Consider the following 23,572-nt stretch of genomic DNA (forward strand, 5'->3'; position numbering starts at 1 on the left):
CCTCATAGGTGCTGGAGGTGGAGTAAGGAAGCAAGCACAGCTTCAGGTCGCCCAGCAGGGATGCAGGGAAATCACTGGTTCCTGATTCATTCATTCAATCGTATTTATCGAGAGCTTACTGTGTGCAGAGCACTGTACTAAGCGCTTGGGAAGTACAAGTTGGCAACATCTAGAGACGGTCCCTACCCAACAGCGGGCTCACAGTCTAGGAGGGGGTGATAGAGAACAAAACAAGACATATTAACAAAATAAAATGAACAGAATGAATATGTACAAATAAAATAGAGTAATAATAAATAAAAATTATTTAAAATTAATAGTAATAGTATTAATAATTATAATAGTAATAGTACTATAAATAGAGTAATAATAAATAGAGTATGGGGTGGGGTCTTGTACTACTGGCAGGAGGAAAGGAGTAGAGTCTCCATCCTCACTCCACATTGGCCTTGCTCTGGCTCAAAGAGGTGAGACAGGTCAGCTACTTCCTGATCCAAATGTTGCAGGGCACGGCCTTCATGGTGAGGAGGCAATGGGGGGCGGCGGGAGGGAGGGAGAGGAAGGTGATGGCCCCCCATGGATGGGTTGTCTACGCTCTAGAGCCACAGCTGGTTCCAAGAAGACTCACTGATGGCTTGCAAGCCATAGGTTGCCGACCCCTGGACTAGACTAGGTACCGTATCAAGCTTTGTCGGGTAAGAAAACAGACTTAATTTCTTGACAGTTCTTTACAAGATATAAAATATAGAAAGAAGTCATGTTCCTGCAGTCTGCTATCCTCTGGAGAAAATTTTGGACATATATAGTCAAATATGACTTCTGTAGATCACTCACAATTTTGCCACCTGCCCAGATAGCACAAATGAGTTGTGACCATGATAGATCTAGACCTGTTCTTTTTCATTAAGCTTTAGCCTGAATTTTGAATAACAGTTAGCTCTTTCACTACTCAACCATTTAATGTGGCCTAGGTCAATGAGTCCTGGCTACGTCAGTCACAAAAGTAAAAATCCTGACATTCTTCTCTTTATTTTAAGGAAAATACCCAAAGATATATTTAATTAGCAAAATGAGGGTCCACTTTCTGCAAAATTAAAGAAGTATGGTTCTTGTAAGAGTAATAATAATAATTATTATAATAGTATATAGTGCTTATTATGGGCCAAACACTGTACTAAGCACTAGGGTAAATACAAGTTAATCAAGTTGGACATGGTCCCTGTCCCACAGAGGGGCTCACAGGAAGCTTTAGGTTGTTTGTTCTTGTGATTATGAAAATTATCATCCAAGAACAAACAATAAAGATATTGATAAAGGGATTAAATAGCGTCAACCAAGACTCTTTTTAAATGGTATTTGTTAAGTGCTTACTATGTGCCAGACACTGTACTAAATGCTGCAGTAAGATGCAAGACAATCAGGTTGGACACAGTCCATGTCCCACAAGGGGTTCACAGTCATAACCCCCATTTTACTGATGAGGTAACTGAGGCACAGAGAAGTTAAATGACTTGCCCAAGGTCACACAGCAGACTAGTGGCAGAGCTGGGATTAGAACCCAAGTAATTCTGACGTCCAGTCCCGTGCTCAATCCATTAAGCCACACTGTTTCTCGTGCTGTAAAATTGCACGCTTACACACACTTGGTATATCAAGGAAGGAATGGGGTGGAAGAAATTTTCAAATCTCCCTCTTCAAATATTTCTATTTTTCAATGTTTTAGGCAATTTCACTATTAGGAATCCATTACAGTTTTCACAGAATACAGACCTGCCCTTTTATTACATCACTGTGAAGTGGACCAAAATCAGGCAGTAATGTTCTTCCCTTAAAAGAAAATAAATCAGATGCCCACAAAATTTAAAAATTATTAAAAAATTATACTTTGGGCAGTGTTCTTCCTTTTCTAATAGCCAGTCACCTGGTGGGAGGCTAGAAACCCATGAGGATGGGTAGGCATGAGGGAGGGTGAGACAAATGACCCCTACCCTCTGAAAGAAAAAAAAAAAAGCCTTCATTTCAGGGCTTTCTGCCTCCTTCTGGACCACAAAACATACCCAGGTATACCCCTAAAAACAGTTAAATAACTTGAAAAGAAGATTTTGCATAAGGGTAGCCCTTCTCATTTTCACTAAACACATGCAGGCCAAAAATCTAAGAAGGTCAGATGGAATAAATGAAAAAAACACATCAGTTTCCCTAAAAGGTATCACACAGGAACTTCCCAAATCAAATAAACATGCCATTAAGAGCTATACCCTCAGACAATGAATGTAGATTAGTTTTTCAAGCTGCACAGTAGACACCCCTAAAAATTTACAACGAAGCTTCACATCCAGGACTTGTTATCTGGGAATATTTAAAAACCGCAAGACAATCACTAATGTGCAGAAACTGAAAGAAAAATCCAGACAGTACATAAAGAAATGACGATAAGGTGTGAGGGCTGTACTCACATGGAATCATTCCTGACTAATTGCCCATTTTGACGGACAGCATTTTCACTCATGGACCGTTCTCTTTTCAGTCTGCCAACTGCACGAATTTGCTGCAAAACAAAAAAATTGGAAGAGACTACAAAATGCTGACTAGCAAAACTGTGGCGGCATTGAACGGAGGAGGGATGGGATTGACAGAGGAGGGTAACTACCAGGAAACTGGTGTCTCAGAGTCCAGGACGATGAGAGGACTATTTGCTAGGGTTCGGGCGGGATCCATAGCTAAAGGGCAGAGCAGAGAGGGAAGGGAGCAGAGAGAGATGAGGGAGGGGGAAGTGTGAGGGGAGAGGAGGTAGGAGAGGGAGGGAAGGGAGCCTCTCATTCTCCAGGGACTCACCTGCAAATGCGTTCTAAGTGCCCCTAACTCAATCAATCAATCAATCGTATTTATTGAGCACTTACCGTGTGCACAGCACTGTACTAAGCACTTGGGAAGTACAAGTTGGCAACATATAGAGACAGTCCCTACCCAAGAGTGGGTTCACAGTCTAAGAGCAGCTGAGAACCTAGAGCTAGAACAGAGGCCCTAGGAGCCTATTGGGTGGTGTATGAGTGATTAATACTAAAAATAATAATTGGAATATTTATTATGTTCACTATGTGCCAAGCACTGTGCTAAGTAAATATCATTGATTGATACAAAATAACCTGATCAAACATAGTCCACCCCACAAGGGGCTAAAGATATTCAAGTTCCCAAATGAACGATGACAGTCAATGACCTTGTCCATATTTGAGAAAAACCACCGGCTATTCGATGATTAATACTACAGAATACCAAAATGCACTAACTACAATAGTCACAAAAACGGAGGTATATCAAATCAAAGGTCTTTAAAACTAAAAGTCCTCATCTAAAAATCAATATTTGTGGATGTTTATTGAAAATATATATTTTTTTAATTGGCATTACATTTTGGTGTCCAAGTTAGGACAAGCAATCTGTTCCAACGTTCTTAAAAATCATGTTGCAGAACTGAGTGGAAATGTCTACATTTTGGTTGAGCAAGCGGCTCAGCAAATGTGGTTTTTACAGACGACATTTTATATTTTGAACTTGGAAATATCTTTTTTAACTATTAGTCACTGGACTGTTGGCATATTTTAATAATCAATTATCATCATCATCAATCGTATTTATTGAGCGCTTACTGTGTGCAGAGCACTGCACTAAGCACTTGGGAAGTACAAGTTGGCAACATATAGAGACAGTCCCTACCCAACAGTGGGCTCACAGTCTAAAAGGGGGAGACAGAGAACAAAACCAAACATACTAACAAAATAAAATAAATAGAATAGATATGCACAAATAAAATAGAGTAATAAATATGTACAAACATATATACATATATACAGGTGCTGTGGGGAAGGGAAGGAGGTAAGATGGGGAGGATGGAGAGGGGGACGAGGGGGAGAGGAAGGAAGGGGCTCAGTCTGGGAAGGCCTCCTGGAGGAGGTGAGCTCTCAGTAGGGCCTTGAAGGGAGGAAGAGAGCTAGCTTGGCGGATGGGCAGAGGGAGGGCATTCCAGGCCAGGGGGATGACGTGGGCCAGGGGTCGATAGCGGGACAGGTGAGAACGAGGCACGATGAGGAGATTAGCGGAAGAGGAGCGGAGGGTGCGGGCTGGGCTGGAGAAGGAGAGAAGGGAGGTGAGTAGGAGGGGGCGAGGTGATGGACAGCCTTGAAGGCCAGGGTGAGGAGTTTCTGCCCGATGCGCAGATTGATTGGTAGCCACTGGAGATTTTTGAGGAGGGGAGTAACATGCCCAGAGCGTTTCTGGACAAAGACAATCCGGGCAGCAGCATGAAGTATGGATTGAAGTGGGGAGAGACACGACGATGGGAGATCAGAGAGAAGGCTGATGCAGTACTCCAGACGGGATAGGATGAGAGCTTGAACGAGCAGGTAGAAAGGTAGAAAATAGCTTCAGGTTTAACAAAATGGGTGCCAGCTAGGCTGAAATATTTACTCAGGCAAGTCTCTGACTTCCAGGAACTGGAAAGTCCAGAAAGATCCAAAAATGCCTTGTGCAGTTGAGGGCAGAGGTTTCCTGGCTCAGCTGTGCCACCACCTCAGCCGCTCCCAGGTGGCTCTCGTGTTGACAGTCGGGCAGCGGAGGCTGGAAGCTTCCCTCCTCAGATGTGCCACCTGAACGACCAAAATAGTGGCACGCCTGAGCGGCAAGAGCTGCGGTGTTGAGTGGGTCAGGCACCTGAAACCCTGCTCACCGCCAAAGACTGCCCAAGGCTGCCAGTCACCTGGTGGGAGGCTAGAAACCCATGAGGATGGGTACCACCACATGCGGGAAGAAGGATATGGATGATCTGTAGATGATTTATAACCCGCATGAGCAGGTCATCTAGGCCGGTGCTGTATTTCCCAATGCCAAATACGGCTGACTCCCATGTTGACGAACAATCCTATTGGAGCAGTGCGGCGGCAGCCTTCCAAACTGTCTCAGGGTTTTCCCTAAGGTAGTTGCTCTTGTTCAGGCAAGATCCTTTTCTCCCAGGAGCGATTAAAGGCAAAGCAAGCTAGCCTAACAGAATCCCTCTCATCGCAGGTGGTTACGCGGAAGAAGGACTGACGGGAAGGGTGGGAGTGGAGGGAGGAGGTAGGAAGCAGAAAGGTTGCGTTGAGGCTGGTTAACCGTGCAAGATGCCAGTAAGGACTGCTTTTCAGAGAGTCGTTACTGCAGACACAGCTTCCAGAAACAAAGTGTGATGGACTGTTAAGCTTGTTATGGGCAGGGAACGTGTCTACCGATTCTGTTGCACTGTACTCTCCCAAGTGCTTAGTAAAGTGCTCTGCACATAGTAAGCACTCATGGGAAGCAGCATGGCACAGTGGATAGAGTACGAGCCTGGGACTCAGAAGGTTATAGGTTCTAATCGACTCTGCCACTTGCCTGCTATGTGACTTGGACAAGTCACTTAACTTCTTTGTGCTTCAGTTACCTCATCTGTAAAATGGAGATTGAGACTGTGAGCCCCACGTCGACAGGTACTATGTCCAACCCTATCGGCCTGTATCCACCCCAGTGCGTAGTACAGTGCCTGGCACGTGTTAAGTGCTTAACAAATACCACAATTATTACTATTATTATAAATACCATTGATTGAGTGATATAAAAATGCAAGCTTTAAGATTGAATTTTTTCCTGTTCTAAGAATGACGTTTTCTTAATATTCCTTCTGGGTGTCGGGGCAAGAAAAATTACAATATATTTGTTTGAAAGTTTAATTTGACAAACTTACTGGTACAGCTTGGGTTTCTTCACTATTTAAACATCTTTGAAAGCTGCTCAGTAATAAACCTTTCCTAATTAATAGCCATTAACAGAGAAACTGGAACAGAGTTAGGCAACTTGGCCATGGATTCAAAGCACAGCGAGTTACTACTAAGTCTGGAAGTAGGTGATTTGGCTTTTGACCAAGAGGCAAGAAAACCATTAGCCTTTTATACTCCATCTCCACCCACTCCCTTGGAGGACTCATTCTCTCCCCTGGCTTCACCTACCATCTCTATGTAGAAGATGCCCAAATCTACCTCTTCAGCCCTCCCTCTCTCCTGTACAGTTTCACATTTCCTCTTGCATTTCTACTTGGATGATCTGCCAACTCAAACTTAACATGATCAAAACAAACCTCCTCATCCTCCCACACAAACCCTGTACTCCTCATTCTACCTTACCTCTTTGATTTCCTACTAAAACCCACCAAACTACTCCCTGTACCTCAATTTCAACTGTCTCACAGCTGATCCCTTGCCCATGCCCTTCCTTTGGCCTGGAGCCCCTAAGACCTTTCATCCAACAGACCACTACTCTCCCCATCTATTAAAATATCTTTATGATAGCACTTGGTCAGTGCTTAGCTAGCACTGCTCTAAGCGCTAGGATAGATGTAATTTTTCTCCTCCAAGACTACCTTCTTACTTTCCTTATTTGCCCTCTTTTCTATGTCACCTATGTACTTGGACAAGGACCCAGACACTTTAGTAGTCAACCCACCCCCACAGCACTTACATACATCTTTATTCTCTGCCAATTCCCCTATCTGCAATTTGTCTATTTCCCCTTCTAGACTGTCAGCTCACTGTGGACAGGGAATGCGTCTACCAACTCTGTTGTACTGCATTCTTCCAAGCACTTAAAACAGAGCTGTGCACACTGTAAGCGCTCAGTAAATATGATTGATTGCTACTTTGTTTTACATTCATTCAATCGTATTTTTTGAGTGCTTACTCTGTGTGCACAGCACTGTACTAAGCGCTTACACTGTTTCCTCAGATTGGTGATTTTGTATTTCACTATTATTGTTCTATCAATCAGTGGTACTTACTGAGTCCTTATTACATGAAGATCACTGTATTAAGTGCTTGGGAGAGGGCACTAGAGTTGGTAGACACAATCCCTTCCCATGAGAACCTTACAATCTATGCGCATGTTTGTCCACAGAACAGAACTTGGTTTAATCTGTTTGCCTTGTAATTACTCCAGTAGTTTAATAAGATTGAAAATGTTATAAAAGTAGCCTTTATTTTACATATGAGAACGAAACTCACACACAGCAATGAATCAAGGCCAGTTTTGGACCAAGGCCAATAGGACACACATGCCCTGGGCTATGAGGGTTCTCCTTTAAGTAGAGCCCCGGGCAGGAGTGGAAAAGCCTCACGACCCAAAGAGCCGCAGCTCATAATAATAATAATAATAATAATGTTGGCATTTGTTAAGTGCTTACTATGTGCAAAGCACTGTTCTAAGCGCTTGGGGGATACAAAGTGATCAGGTTGTCCCACATGGGGCTCACAGTCTTAATCCCCATTTTACAGATGAGGGAACTGAGGCTCAGAGAAGTTAAGTGACTTGCCCAAGGTTACACAGCAGATGTGTGGTGGAGCTGGGATTCGAACCCATGACCTCTGACTCCAAAGCCCGTGTTCTTTCCACTGAGCCACGCTGCTTCTCTTAACATTATACAGCTCATAAACATTATATGGTGCAGATCAGAAACGGCGGAAAGCATGCATTCCCAGGGCGGACCAGGAGGAAGGGAAGGAGGGAGGGAGGGGGGATGGCTGTTGACTTGGAAGCAGTCGGCCGGATTCACAACCCATTCCACACCCAGGTTCCCGTTCAGGGGCTGGGGCCCATGGCAGCTCAGCGGCCTGGCTGCTGCTGCCGTCACCTCCTCCAGTGGCTCTTCCTCCCAGGGCCCAGCTGCTGCTGCGTGGGGTGATATGAAAGGAGCACGTCGGCCCCACTGGGTGCGGGGTGGGGGGAGGGGGTCTGCCCGCTCAGCAGGAGCCAAAGTCACTCAGAACAAATTGCAGCCATGGGAGGCAAAGATAAGGCTTTTAAATAATGACCGGAGAGCAGCGTCCCTGTGCTCTGCACACAGTAAGCGCTCAATAAATACGACTGAATGAATGAATGAAAAAGAATAAGGATGCCCTCTGCCAACCGCTTACTATGTGCCAAGCACTGTCCTAAGCACTGGTGAGATATATACCCTACCCTCTTCCCCTCCCCACAGCACTTGTGCCCATTTGTACCTATTTACTACTCTGTTTTATTAAGGATGTATATATAGCTATCATTCTGTTTATTCTGAGGGTATTCATTCATCACCTCGCCCCATCCTACCTCACCTCCCTTCTGTCCTTCTCCAGCCCAGCCCGCACCCTCCGCTCCTCTGCCGCTAATCTCCTCACCATGCCTTGTTCTCGCCTGTCCCGCCGTCAACCCCCGGCCCACGTCCTCCCCCGGGCCTGGAATGCCCTCCCTCCGCACATCCGCCAAGCTAGCTCTCTTCCTCCCTTCAAGGCCCTACTGAGAGCTCACCTCCTCCAGGAGGCCTTCCCACACTGAGCCCCTTCCTTCCTCTCCCCCTCGTCCCCCTCTCCATCCCCCCGTCTTACCTCCTTCCCTTCCCCACAGCACCTGTATATATGTTTGTACATATTTATTACTCTATTTATTTATCTTACTTGTACATATCTATTCTATTTATTTTATTAGTATGTTTGGTTTTGTTGTCTGTCTCCTCCTTTTAGACTGTGAGCCCACCGTTGGGTAGGGACTGTCTCTATATGTTGCCAACTTGTACTTCCCAAGCGCTTAGTACAGTGCTCTGCACACAGTAAGCGCTCAATAAATATGATTGATTGATTGATTGATTGCTGTTGTCGGTCTAGGGGGGGGGTGGCAGCTGCTTCTGCCCAGTCCCACAACCTCTACTTCACTAATGTGGGAGGAAGGCGAGGATGGATTTGTCCTTCCCAGTCTATCACTCCACACCTCTGTCAGCTCCAAACTGCCACCGCTCCCCAACCCCCGACTGTAGAGAGCATAGGGCAGACAGAGGCTGGGCACTAAAGTCCTCCCCCGTCCGGGAGGAGTGTTGGATCAGGGGCTTGCCACAGCCTGCCGCAATGAAAAGCCAGCCACACAGTACATGGGACCTAGCTTTGGACCACGAGGGCCCAGTGAGTGAAGATGAACTACAGTCTGGCCCCTCCAAGTGTACCGCCACATTTCCATAAATCTCTACAATGACCCCATGCTAGTTTGATTTACCTTCTCTGACGGGGGGCATCAAAGGAGACAGATGTCTGGGGTCTCTAATCCATCAAGCCAACCCAGAAAAACTACATAAATTGCCGCTAATGGCAGCTCAATAGCGGAAGCAAGACTGAAACTCAATTTTGCGATTCCTCCTCATTCCTGCTCCCAGAGCTCATACAGAAAATATTTGACTAATAATAATGATAATGATGATATTTGATAAGTGCTTAGTATGTGCCAAACACTATTCTAAGTGCTGGGGTAGATGCAAGATAATCAGGTTGGACAGAGTCCATGTTTCTTATGGGGCTCACAGTCTAAGTGGGAGGGAGAAAAGGCATTACATCCCCATTTTACAAATGAGGAAACTGACGCACAGGTATGTGAAGTGACTTGCCCAAGGTCACCTAGCAGACAAGTGACAGGGCCATGATTACAACTCAGGTCTTCCCAGACCAGTGCTCTTCCCACTACGCAAGCAGGTAGCAAAATATCTACCTGTTAGGAAAACAAGTAGGAAGGGAATTACCTCAAGCTGCTTCTGGTATTTTCAGAAACAGCCTCTCAAGCAGGTATGAATCACCCATTTTTTCCTATCTCCTTGTTTTCTCTCCCCATCTTTGAATTTCTCCCTTGATGGCTTTCAAGTCCCCCCCACTCTAGATCCAACCTGCAAGATCACCCACCTGCTGGCAGGGCTCCTCCTCCAAATGTAACTTTTCCTGAAATGTAAAGTGTTCAGATGTAAAGGTCTATGCTCAAAGCATCTCCATGTATATATAGTATAAAGTAGAAGCAAATTTGATTCACCACCTTGTTCCCTTCCTTCCCTTCTTCACTTGACTACAACGGAAATTGTTTAGAATAGGAGACAAATGCTACTTACATCTTCGGTTTGAGGGGTGGGAGGAACCGATCTTTCTAAATCCAGAAAGTCAAGGGGTCTCTCGCTTAGTGTGAGTACACGGGGAGGTGTTTTCAATGCCAGAGGTTTGAAGGGGGTTGACTGGATAAGGCCCAGGTCCTCTGGTCTTGAAAATGGAATGTCATCATTATTTCCTGGAAAAACAGGATTAATAAGATTACCTTTTCTTTAAACTGCTATAAGCATGGAACAGATAGAGATTAGTTTTCTGAATTGTCACTCAGTTCAAGTCAGTTAAACGATGTTAGCGAGGGTCTAGGAACCATAAAAAGCTGTAGTGATTTTTTACTTTAACCAAGCTTTCCCCCAATCGGCTCAGCATTTACCAACACTCTGATTAGCAGGAATGCTCAGCCACAAAGCACACAACATGATGATGAAATTTCCCTCTAAGTATCTTCTAAATGAAGTGCCTCCAACTGTTATATATACCTGTCAAAATCATTTGCAACTGAGTTGTTACATGTAATTAGCACTCCAAAACAATCTACCAGCAGAAGCATACCTGCTATGACAATCCTCTCGGGAACCTGCATAGTTACACTGGCATTTGGCATTCCTTCGTCGAGGCCCTGCTCCAGGTCGGCATTTGGGGGAGCCACTTTTAACTTTTCTGGGACCCTCATTCTCTGACTGATCCCTTCGGTGTACTCCATTTCATACTGAATCCGGTTCATTTCTGCCATCTCTGCTGTGGGAGAAGGGAACGCTGCCCCACTCATCCTAACAAAAGATCACACACCCAAGGATTAGGGAATGATAAACCAGAGTTTACATTTTTTACCCACTTTGTGCAAACACATACAGCAGGAGGAGGAAAACAACCAAATTTATTAAGCACTTAATCTGTCCAGAGCACTGAACTCAGGATTTGGGAGAGTACACTATAACAGAGTTGCTAGATATGTTCCCTGCCCAAAAGGAGCTTACAGTCTAGAAGATAAAGACACCTAAAAATTTAGACAGGAAAACAGTATAACACCACAGAAGACAACAGTCTTCCCAGTAATATCCCATCTGAAGTCCTCTGAATTAAATTTCCTTTTATTTTCATTGAATGGATTTTTCATATAGACCAAACACACACATACCCCCTTTTTTTTTGCTGCATAAAACAAAAAGACAGAAGAACATGCTGCTTGGAAAACATAGCTCAAAAGATACCTAAACTAAAAAAACTTTTCAACATAGCCCAAAGCAAAAATTAAGTGTTTTTTTTTTAAGGCCAAAAAGTGTTTTCATGCACATTAAAAAATTTCTTCAAATTAGTCAATTTTCTCTCAGTCAAAGAATGATGCCAATTAAGTTTACGGAAAAGGAGTTAAATTTACACAAATACTATGTAACTAAAATGGAAAGGTTAAACGCATAACCCCCCAAAACGTGAAATTCAAGGGTTAATACTGTGTCACTAAAAAGGAAAAGTTGAATTTAACCCTAGACTGTGAGCCCGTTGTTGGGTAGGGACCGTCTCTATATGATGCCGACTTGCACTTCCCAAGCGCTTAGTACAGTGCTATGCACACAGTAAGCGCTCAATAAACACGATTGAATGAATGAAATAAAGTGTCAAAATTAAAAGCTCCACGTTCCATAAACATAAAATACTTTGGCTTTCTAGTAAAATACTTAAAACTACCACAAAGTATAAAGCTTGCTATCAGAAAGTCTTAATTTCAACATTCCTTGGCTTTTGAGGAGTTGTGAACTCAATGGTCTTTACTTTCATTATAACCATATTCTTAAAATAAAAACATCTTACATAAGAGGAAAATTGGCAATGCAAAATGAGCAGGTAAGCCTCTCAAGTCACTGGGAGACCCATGCTCATCGGAAAAAGGCTAGGAAGACTGCAGCACAAAATATATCCTACTGATAAGAACATGCAAATATCATACTACAGCATGGTGATTTTGTAGCTACTAACTCAAATCGTATGGTGCCAGCTAAACTGAATAAAACTCCACTAACCTTCCTAGAGGCGATTCACTGCTTGCTCTTTTACTCATTTTTAATCAGTATTTGCACTTCTACAATGTCTATTTAACACCCTGCACCTTAGGTTACTTTACACACTGTTCCCCTACAGATCTGAACTCTTTTTGGAGCTGTATATAAGAGCACGGACACTGCTTTTTTCCAGCTGTAAAAAAGAAAGAATAAAAATCAGTTCAGCAGCAATTCATACCCTAAGTAACTCGTAAGCATATGTACATCAAGACACCTTAAAGTCATACTTAATAAAAAGGCAAGCCCTGGGACCAAATCTGATGGGTTTCTATCCAGATCTTTACGAAAATAAGAGCTGTGGTATACACTGGGACTTATAAGGGTAGTTTCTGGCAATTCATTACTTTGTGATTTTGAAAATGGACAATAAGTGTAGTAAATTTACCACACGCCACAGTAATAATAATAATAATAATGGCATTTGTCAAGCGCTTACTAAGTGCAGAGTACTAAGCGCTGACAGTAGGATGACAGTAGGATGACAGTAAGTTGACAGTAGGATGTCAACTCAAAAATACTGCCTGTTATTAATGGAGTAAGATATTTAGAGAGGGCTAGTAGGGAAAAGTATCAACATTTTAAAACACTGGAATTGAAATTTTAAGATTTTAACATTTTGGCATGTCAATGGAATACAAAGCGAGAGAGCCGTAGGGGAAGTTTAGTTTACTCACAGAAGGGTTCCAGCCCGTTGGTTATCTGCCTGATTACTTGTTTCTATGTTCCATATTAACTCCAAATTTCGTTATATGGGAAATGTGGAACTCGTCTCTTTCCCCTGGAAAATATAAAGAAGGAAATTTGAGCTCACCAATTTACTTCCTCTTTGACACTCAAAGCCCTGTTGTTACCTGGAGGACTTCTGTTGTTACCTGGAGGACTTCTATCATATCATCTGGACACCCAACTTCCCACTAATAAAATATATATGATCGCCCAACATGCAGTCTGCCAACAGCCAGTGCATTTCTGAGAGGCTCATTTTTCTCTGGACATTTGTTTGACCTGACTCTGCTTGGGACAAATCCAACCCTTAGCACCAAATCAAGGTTTGCAGGAGAAAGGCGCTGTTTCAGCAGGAGTTACGTGAGTAACGCGACTCGTCTCATTCCAGAGTCAGCACAGTGAGTGCAGCATTTCCAGCTGGTAGCATTTCTGACTTTTCCAGGACCTAGCCCTGTGTACCATTGGGGCCTTTGAATTCCACCTCCAAGGAACCCCAAAGGCCAATGCTGGAATAATTAAGGCCATTAGCTCTGATAGCAAAAAGATAAACCGGTTGAAATTAGTCCATCCCTTTTTAATAAAGTGTGGAAGCCTTCCTAGGGGAAATGGAACCCTCCACACAGCACCTGTATATACGTTTGTACAGATTTATTACTCTATTTTACTTGCACATATTTACTATTCTATTTATTTTATTTTGCTAACGTGTTTTGTTGTCTGTCTCCCCCTTCTAGACTGGGAGCCTGCTATTGGGTAGGGACCGTCTCTATATGTTACCAACTTGTGCTTCCCAAGCGCTTAATACAGTGCTCTGCATACAGTAAGCGCTCAGTAAATACGATTGAATGAATGAATGAAATGGAAGGAGGACTGTAAGCTTCTCGAGGAACAGGGTCCATTTCTCTATAGCCGTGTCTTCACGTCTTCAACTACCATTTCTATACAGATAATTCCCAAACCTACATCTCCAGCCCTGATCTCTCTCCCCCTCAGCAGTCTCACACTTCCTTCTGCCTTCAAGACATCTCCACTTGGGTGTCCCGCTGACACCTCACACTTAACATGTCCAAAACACAACTCCTTATCTTCCCACCCAAACTTTGTCCTCCCGCTGACTTTCGCATCACTGTAGACAGCACCACCATCCTCCCTGTCTCACAGGCCCATAATCTTGGCGTTATCCTTGGCTCATCTCTCTCATTCGACCCACGTATTCAATCTGCCACCAAATCCTGTCGATTCAACGTTCGCCAAATCGCTAAAATCAATCAATCAATCAATCGTATTTATTGAGCGCTTACTGGGTGCAGAGCACTGTACTAAGCACTTGGGAAGTACAAGTTAAGGCAACATATAGAGACAGTCCTTACCCAACAGCAGGCTCACAGTCTAAAATGGGGAGACAGAGAACAAAACCAAACATACTAACAAAATAAAATAAATAGAATAGATGTGTAGAAGTAAAATAGAGTAATAAATATGTATAAACATATATACATATATACAGGTGCTGTGGGGAAGGGAAGGAGGTAAGATAAAATCCACCCTTTCCTCTCCATCCAAATTGCTAGCACATTAATCCAAGCACGTATTCTAACCCGCCTTGATTACTGCATCAGCCTCCTTGCTGACCGCCTTCTTCCTCTTGTCTCTCCCCACTCCAGTCCATATTTCACTCTGCTGCCTGGATCATTTTTCTACAAAAACCTGCAGTTCACGTCTCCACATTCCTCAAGAACCTCCAGTGGCTGCCCATCCACCAACACATCAAACAGAAACTTCTTACCATTGGCTTGAGAGCACTCAATCGGCTTGCCCCTTTCTATCTTAACTCCCTGATTTCCTACTACAATCCAGCCTGCAATATGTTGCCAACTTGTACTTCCCAAGCGCTTAGTACAGTGCTCCGCACACAGTTAGCTCTCAATACGATTGAATGAATGAATACATCACTCTTCTAATGCCAACTTACTCACGGTACCTCGATCTTGTCTATGTGATCGCCGACTGTGAGACTTTTAGACTGTGAGCCCACTGTTGGGTAGGGACTGTCTCTATATGTTGCCAACTTGTACTTCCCAAGCACTTAGTACAGTGCTCCGCACACAGTAAGCACTCAATAAATATGATTGATTGATTGATTGACCTCTTGCCTCTGTCCTGGAACACCTTTCCCCTTCACAACCAACAGCTGATCACTCCCTACATTCAAAGCCTTATTAATAGCACGTCTCCTCAAAGAACCCTTCCCCAAGTCCTCATTCCCCTTTCCCCTACTCCCTTCAGTGGCACCTTTGAACTTGGATTTTTTTGGATTTTCACCTTTTCCTCAGCCCCTAGCACATATGTACATATGAACAATTTGTTTATATCAATGCCCATACCCCCCTCTAGACTGTAAGCTAGCTGTGAGCCCACTGTTGGGTAGGGACTGTCTCTATATGTTGCCAACTTGTACTTCCCAAGCGCTTAGTACAGTGCTCTGCACACAGTAAGCGCTCAATAAATACGATTGATTGATTGATTGTGGGCAGGGAATGTGTCTATCAACTCTGCTATATTGTACTCTCCCAGAAACTTGGCACAGCACGCTGCTAAACACTTAATAAATTGTACCCTCTCAGCACAGCACGCGGTAAGCACTCAATAAATACGACTGATTGAGTCTAATTCCCTCCTTGTGAACTCTTTCCCAGTGCCCAGTACAGAACTCTGCACATCTCAAGCGCTTAATAAAAACTACTTCTTCTATAAAGGGAGAAATCAGTGACCTTGCCTGAACTGGGCAGCTCCAACACCAAGTCCTTCACCAATGCTGGGGGAAGGAGCGATTATTCTACGAGCAGAGAGGCAAACCTACCTTATCTGTAGATTAGTCTTGTTGAACTGTCACAGGAATCAATGCCTAAAATGGTCATTCATTCATTCAATCGTGTTTATTGAGCGCTTACTGTGTGCAGAGCACTGTACTAAGCGCTTGGGAAGTACAAGTTGGTCAGCAAATGATTTTCTGTGAATCCATTTCTGGGTTTCCTCCAGCCTTCAGGACATCTCTACCTGGATGTCCCATTTACATTTAACATGCCCAAAACATAACTCATCTTCCCACCAAAACCCTGTCCTCCCTCATCATCATCATCATCATCATCAATCGTATTTATTGAGCGCTTACTATGTGCAGAGCACTCCCTCATGCCTTTCCCATCACTGTAAACAGCATCACCACCCTCCCTGTCTCCCAAGCCTCACAAGTCAAGGATGAGTTATCCTTCAATCATCGCTCTCGTTCAACCTATTACCATGGGGACATAAACTGTTCTTGCTGTATATTACCTACCACATCCCCTATTGATCATTTTAACGCGATTGATTTTTTTAATGGTATTTGTTAAGTGCTTACTATGTGCCGAGCACTGTTCTAATCACTGAGCACTGTTCTATGTGTATGAATGCAGGAAAGAGTCTCTCTGAAAGACAGGGGTCCATTGAGAAATATCTATTTATATAAGGATGTGAGGACAATGATCCACTTAAATTGGGTTTTCCACAGAACAGGTGAGAAGCAGCATGGCTCAGTGGAAAAAGCACGGGCTTTGGAGTCAGAGGTCACGGGTTCAAATGCCGGCTCCACCAATTGTCAGCTGTGTGACTTTGGGCAAGTCACTTAACTTCTCTGGGCCTCATCTGTAAAATGGGGATGAAGACTGTGAGCCCCACGTGGGACAACCTGATCACCTTGTAAATTCCCCAGCGCTTAGAACAGTGCTCTGCACATAGTAAGCGCTTAATAAATGCCATTATTATTATTATTATTAAATACACGATAAGAGCTCAATAAATGTCATCTCAGGAGCAGATCAACGCCTAGGCAAATTCAGAAACAACTTTTCAGAGACCCCAGACTTGCCCACCAGAGCACTACTGCTGATAATTTGACTTTTTTTTTATCCTCCCTTTATCCCTCTCCACAATTAATAAGAAGAATGGTATGTTAAGCACACCCTATATGCCAAGCACTGTCCTAAGTAGTGGGGCAGATACAAGATAATTGGGTCAGACCCTGTCCCTGTTCCACATGGAGCTCAGTCTACCCACTTCTTTTCACCCTGTTCTTCAACAGCCCCCTACTCAGAAATCAACAGCTTGAAGGTGATTTTTTCTCATCAAAACCCCCCACTGATTTCTAGGCTGACACGATAACTTTTTCTCCTCTATGAACATTTCCCAATACCTCTATTAATCCTCAGGATGCCTAATGCCACCACACGTACTTTAGGAGGGATAATTTTTTTTTGGAATCTAACAAGTAGGTCAGTGGACCAGCTGTCTGCATTGTGAAATGGGGCAGGCACCCAAAAGAAGCACGTTTTGTTTTGTCCTTTTCATTCATTCAGTAGCATTTATTGAGCGCTTACTGTGTGCAGGGCACTGTACTAAGCACTTGGGAAGTACAAATCGGCAAGCAAACACCTTTCGTTCTGAACCCAGGTGTCCGAGCCCCAAGACTCCTTTCTCGTCCCATCTCTTTTAACAGAGAAGGAGTCGTGACCAGGAAGCCACCAGAAAGGAGGGGGAGGGAAAAAAAAGCCATTAGTGGAGGGCCAGAAGTCAGAAGGTCCTGGGTTCTAATCCCGTCTCCACCACATGTCTGCTGGGTGACCTTGGGTAAGTCGATTCACTTCTCCGGGCCTTGGTTACCTCGTCTGGAAAATGGGGATTAAGAGTGTGAGCCCTATGTAGGACAGGGCCTGAGTCCAACCTGATTAGCTTGTATCTCTCACCATTCATTCAATCGTATTTACTGAGAACTTACAGTGTGCTGAGCACTGTAATAATAATAATAATGATGATGGCATTTATTAAGCGCTTACTATGTACAAGTCGGCAACAGATAGAGACGGTCCCGACCCCGCAATGGGCCCCCAGTCTAGAAGGGGGAGGAGACTTTTAGACTGTGAGCCCACTGTTGGGTAGGGACTGTCTCTATATGTTGCCGATTTGTACTTCCCAAGCGCTTAGTACAGTGCTCTGCACACAGTAAGAGCTCAATAAATACGATTGATGATGATGACAACAGAGAAGGAGCGTGGTGGAAAGAGCCCAGGCTTTGGAGTCAGAGGTCATGGGTTCAAGTCCCGGCTCCGCCAATTGTCAGCTGTGTGACTTTGGGCAAGTCACTTTTTCATTCATTCAAACATATTTATTGAGCGCTTACTGTGTGCAGAGCACTGTACTAAGCGCTTGGGAAGTACAAGTCGGCAACATATAGAGACGGTCCCTACCCAACAGCGGGCTCACAGTCTAGAAGGGGGAGACAGACATCAAAACAAAACATAGTAACAAAATAAAATAAATAGAATAGAACTTCTATTTCACTTCACTTCTCTGTGCCTCAGTTCCCTCACCTGGAAAATGGGGATTAAAATGGGACAACCTGATCACCTGGTAACCTCCCCAGCGCTTAGAACGGTGATTTGTACATAGCAAGTGCTTAATAAATGCCATAAAACAACCCAAAACAAGTAGACAGGTGTCAATACTTCTGATTGAGCCCCCTACTTCCTCTCCCCCTTCTCCCCCCTCCATCCCCCCCGCCTTACCTCCTTCCCCTCCCCACAGCACCTGTATATATGTGTATATATATATATATTTGTACGTATTTATTACTGTTTATTTATTTTACTTGTCCATATTTATTCTATTTATTTTATTTTGTTAATATGTTTTGTTTCGTTGTCTGTCTCCCCCTTCTAGACTGCGAGCCCGCTGTTGGGTACGGACCGTCTCTATATGTTGCCAACTTATAATAATAATAATAATGGTGGTATTTGTTAAACACTTACTATGTGCAAAGCACTGTTCTAAGCACTGGGGTGGTTATAAGGTGATCAGGTTGTCCCACGAGGGGCTCACAGTTTTAATCCCCATTTTACAGATGAGGTAACTGAGGCCCAGAGAAGTTAAGTGACTTGCCCAAAGTCACAGAGCTGACAGTTGGCGGAGCCGGGATTTGAACCCATGACCTCTGACTCCAAAGCCCGTGATCTTTCCACTGAGCCACGCTGCTTCTCCATGTACTCCCAAGTGCTCAGTACAGTGCTCCGCACACGGTAAGCGCTCAATAAATATGACTGAATGAATGAATACCCTCAGAATAGAATAATAGCTAAAATAATACGCTGGGGAGGTTACAAGGTGATCAGGTTGTCCCTCGTGGGGCTCACAGTCTTAATCCCCATTTTACAGATGAGGGAACTGAGGCCCAGAGAAGTGAAGTGACTTGCCCAAAGTCACCCAGCTGACAATTGGCGGGGCCGGGAGATTTGAACCCATGACCTCTGACTCCAAAGCCCGGGCTCTTTTCCACTGAGCCACGCTGCTTCTCCATGTACTCCCAAGTGCGTAGTACAGTGCCCTGCACACAGTAAGTGCTCAATAAATACGATTCAATGAATTCATTATTCAATCGTATTTATTGAGCGCTAACTGTGTGCAGAGCACTATACTAAGTGCTTGGGAAGTACAAGTTGGCAACATATAGAGATGGTCCCTACCCAACAGTGGGCTCACAGTCTAGAAGGGGGAGACAGACAACAAAACCAAACATATTAACAAAATAAAATAAACAGAATAGGTATGTACAAGTAAAATAGAGTAATAAATATGTACAAACATATATACAGATATACAGGTGCTGTGGGGAAGGGAAGGAGGTAAGGTGGGAGAGAGGAAGAGGGGGACGAGGGGGAGAGGAAGGAAGGGGCTCAGTCTGGGAAGGCCTCCTGGAGGAGGTAAGCTCTAGTAGGGCTTTGAAGGGAGGAAGAGAGCTAGCTTGGCGGATCAATCAATCAATCGTATTTATTGAGCGCTTACTGTGTGCAGAGCACTGTACTAAGCGCTTGGGAAGTACAAGTTGGCAACATATAGAGACAGTCCCTACCCAACAGTGGGCTAACAGTCTAAAAGGGGGAGACAGAGAACAAAACAAAACATATTAACAAAATAAAATAAATAGAACAGATATGTACAAGTAAAATAAATAAATACATAGAGTAATAAATACGTACAAACATATATACAGGTGCTGTGGGGAAGGGAAGGAGGTAAGGCGAGGGGGTGGAGAGGGGGACGAGGGGGAGAGGAAGGAGGGGGCTCAGTCTGGGAAGGCCTCCTGGAGGAGGTGAGCTCTCAGTAGGGCTTTGAAGGGAGGAAGAGAGCTTAGCTTGGTGGATGTGTGGAGGGAGGGCATTCCAGGCCAGGGGGAGGACGTGGGCTGGGGGTTGACGGCGGGACAGGTGAGAATGAGGCACGGTGAGGAGGTTAGCGGCAGAGGAGCGGAGGGTGCGGGCTGGGCTGGAGAAGGACAGAAGGGAGGTGAGGTAGGAGGGGGCGAGGGGATGAATGAATACCCTCAGAATAAACGGAATGATAGCTATACATACATCCTCAATAGAGTAGTAAATAGGTACAAATAGGCACAAGTGCTGTGGGGAGGGGAGGAGGGGAGGGTATATCTCACCAGCGCATAGGACAGTGCTTGGCACATAGCGGTTGGCAGAGGGCATCCTTATTCTTATTCATTCATTCAATCGTATTTATTGAGCGCTTACTGTGTGCAGAGCACCGGACTAAGCGCTTGGGGAGTCCAAGTTGGCAACATAGAGAGACGGTCCCTACCCAACAGCGGGCTCACTGTCTAGAAGGGGGAGACAGACAACGAAACATATTAACAGAATAAAATAAATAGATTAAATATGTACAAGTAAAATAAATAGAGTAATAAATACGTACAAACATATACACACTCTTATTAGGTGTATTCCCCCTGGCCTGGAATGGCCTCCCTCCCAACATCCGCCAAGCTAGCTCTCTTCCTCCCTTCAAGGCCCTACTGAGAGCTCACCTCAATCAATCAATCCATCAATCGTATTTATTGAGCGCTTACTGCGTGCAGAGCAGTGTACTAAGCGCTTGGGAAGTACAAGTTGGCAACATGTAGAGACAGTCCCTACCCAACAGTGGGCTCACAGTCTAAAAGACCTCCTCCAGGAGGCCTTCCCAGGCTGAGCCCCTTCCTTCCTCTCCCCCTCCTCCCCCTCTCCATGCCCCCGTCTTACCTCCTTCCCTCCCCCACAGCACCTGTATATATGTTTGTACATATTTATTACTCTATTTATTTTACTTGTACCTATCTATTCTATTTATTTTATTTTGTTAATCTGTTTGGTTTTGTTCTCTGTCTCCCCCTTCTAGACTGTGAGCCCGCTGTTGGGGAGGGACTGTCTCTATATCAATCAATCAATCGTATTTATTGAGCGCTTACTGTGTGCAGAGCACTGTACTAAGCGCTTGGGAAGTACAAGTTAGCAACACATGGAGACAGTCCCTACCCAACTGTGGGCTCACGGTCTAAAAGAGGGAGACAGAGAACAAAACCAAACATACTAACAAAATAAAATAAATAGAATAGATATGTACAGGTAAAAGAAATAGAGTAATAAATATGTACAAACATATATACAGGTGCTGTGGGGAGGGAAAGGAGGTAAGATGGGGGGATGGAGAGGGGAACGAGGGGGAGAGGAAGGAGGGAGCTCTATATGTTGCCAACTTGGACTTCCCAAGCGCTTAGTACAGTGCTCTGCACACAAACAGCCCGGGCTTTGGAGAGTCAGAGGTCATGGGTTCGAATCCCGGCTCCGCCACGTGTCTGCCGTGTGACCTTGAGCAAGTCACTTGACTTCTCTGACCCTCAGTTCCCTCATCTGTAAAATGGGGGTGAAGACCGTGAGCCCCCCGTGGGACAACCTGATCACCTTGTATCCCCCCCCCCAGCGCTTAGAACAGTGCTTTGCACGTAGTAAGCAAGCGCTGGTACTTCCCAAGCGCTTAGTACAGTGCTCTGCACCTAGTAAGCGCTCAATACGACTGATGATAGTAAGCGCTTATCAAATGCCATCATCATCATCACGCAGTAAGCGCTCAATAAATCATCAATCGTATTTATTGAGCGCTTACTAGGTGCAGAGCACTGTGTTATCAATAGATATAGATACGACTGATGATAGCGCTTAACAAATGCCATCATCATCACACAGTAAGCGCTCAATAAATCATCAATCGCATTTATTGAGCGCTTACTAGGTGCAGAGCACTGTGTTATCAATAGATATAGTAATTAGTATGGTATAAATAATATAGTATAAATAAATACGATTGATTGATGGATTGATTAGGTTCAGGAGGGAGCGGGCGGGGCCTGGGGCTGCGGCTGGACCCCCCCACCCCACCCCGGGGGCGTCACTCACACTTCACCCCGAGGATCTTGTTTGGACGCCTTGGGAGGCCGTCAGCAGGGAAGCAGGGCCGAGGGACCAGGCCGCACGGGAGGACGGCGCGCACTGGCCCCGCCGAGCCGCCGTAGCCGGAGCATCCTAAGCCTGCCCGGACCTGGCGAGCACGTGACCAGGGCGGGAGGCCGGAAGTCGAGGCGCCTCCGCCGCCATCTTGAGTGCGGGCAACGCCCGTCCGCCTTCTCCTCTCGGCCCCGCCCACCACTGTGGGTTCGCTCGTACTTATTGAGCGCTTGCTAATCACAATGGAATTTATTAAGCGCTTAATAATAATAATGATGGCATTAATTAAGCGTTTATTATGTGCAAATGTATATATGTTTGTACATATTTATTCCCCCCTCACTGCTTGCTAATAACAATGGAATTTATTAAGCGCTTAATAATACTAAGGATGGCATTAATTAAGCGTTTATTATGTGCAAATGTATATATGTTTGTACATATTTATTCCCCCCTCCACTGTGGGTTCGTTCGTACTTATTGAGCGCTTACTAATAACAATGGACTTTATTAAGCGCTTAATAATAATAATGATGGCATTAATTAAGCGTTTATTATGTGCAAATGTACATATGTTTGTACATCTTTATTCCCCCCCCCCCCACTGTGGGTTCGTTCGTACTTATTGAGCGCTTGCTAATAACAATGGAATTTATTAAGCGCTTAATAATACTAATGATGGCATTAATTAAGCGTTTATTATGTGCAAATGTATATATGTTTGTACATCTTTATTCCCCCCCCCCCCACTGTGGGTTCGTTCTTACTTATTGAGCGCTTACTAATAACAATGGACTTTATTAAGCGCTTAATAATAATAATGATGGCATTAATTAAGCGTTTATTATGTGCAAATGTACATATGTTTGTACATCTTTATTCCCCCCCCCCACTGTGGGTTCGTTCGTACTTATTGAGCGCTTGCTAATAACAATGGAATTTATTAAGCGCTTAATAATACTAATGATGGCATTAATTAAGCGTTTATTATGTGCAAATGTATATATGTTTGTACATCTTTATTCCCCCCCCCCCCCCACTGTGGGTTCGTTCTTACTTATTGAGCGCTTGCTAATAACAATGGAATTTATTAAGCGCTTAATAATACTAATGATGGCATTAATTAAGCGTTTATTATGTGCAAATGTATATATGTTTGTACATCTTTATTCCCCCCCCCCCCCCACTGTGGGTTCGTTCGTACTTATTGAGCGCTTGCTAATAATAATGGAATTTATTAAGCGCTTAATAATACTAATGATGGCATTAATTAAGCGTTTATTATGTGCAAATGTATATATGTTTGTACATCTTTATTCCCCCCCCCCCCCCCACTGTGGGTTCGTTCGTACTTATTGAGCGCTTGCTAATAATAATGGAATTTATTAAGCGCTTAATAATACTAATGATGGCATTGATTAAGCGTTTATGTGCAAATGTATATATGTTTGTACATCTTTATTCCCCCCCCCCCCCCCACTGTGGG

The 23,572-nt window shown here is 44.2% G+C and overlaps 1 protein-coding gene across 19 annotated transcripts in view; it reads right to left on the bottom strand.

Moving 5' to 3' along the window:
* MFF (mitochondrial fission factor) overlaps nt 1-22,142 on the bottom strand; it is a 49,787-nt gene extending 27,645 nt beyond the window's left edge. For 4 of the 19 annotated variants that reach the window (XM_038749067.1, XM_038749062.1, XM_038749063.1 and 1 more), the window contains exons 1-5: nt 11,966-12,166; nt 10,500-10,717; nt 9,956-10,128; nt 9,756-9,791; nt 2,457-2,548 (exon numbers count right to left, since the gene is read on the bottom strand). In XM_038749067.1, the coding sequence (XP_038604995.1) occupies nt 2,457-2,548; nt 9,756-9,791; nt 9,956-10,128; nt 10,500-10,717; nt 11,966-12,003 (557 nt within the window). In that variant the 5' untranslated portion in view covers nt 12,004-12,166. Of the gene's footprint in view, nt 1-2,456; nt 2,549-9,755; nt 9,792-9,955; nt 10,129-10,499; nt 10,718-11,965; nt 12,168-12,678; nt 12,783-22,038 lie in introns of those variants that run through there. The other 15 variants (XM_038749071.1, XM_038749070.1, XM_038749064.1 and 12 more) reach the window with 9 other exon arrangements.
* Nucleotides 22,143-23,572: the final 1,430 nt, after the last annotated feature.

Source organism: Tachyglossus aculeatus, chromosome 7 (genome assembly GCF_015852505.1).
Source record: "Tachyglossus aculeatus isolate mTacAcu1 chromosome 7, mTacAcu1.pri, whole genome shotgun sequence".
Classification (NCBI taxonomy): Eukaryota; Metazoa; Chordata; class Mammalia; order Monotremata; family Tachyglossidae; genus Tachyglossus; species Tachyglossus aculeatus.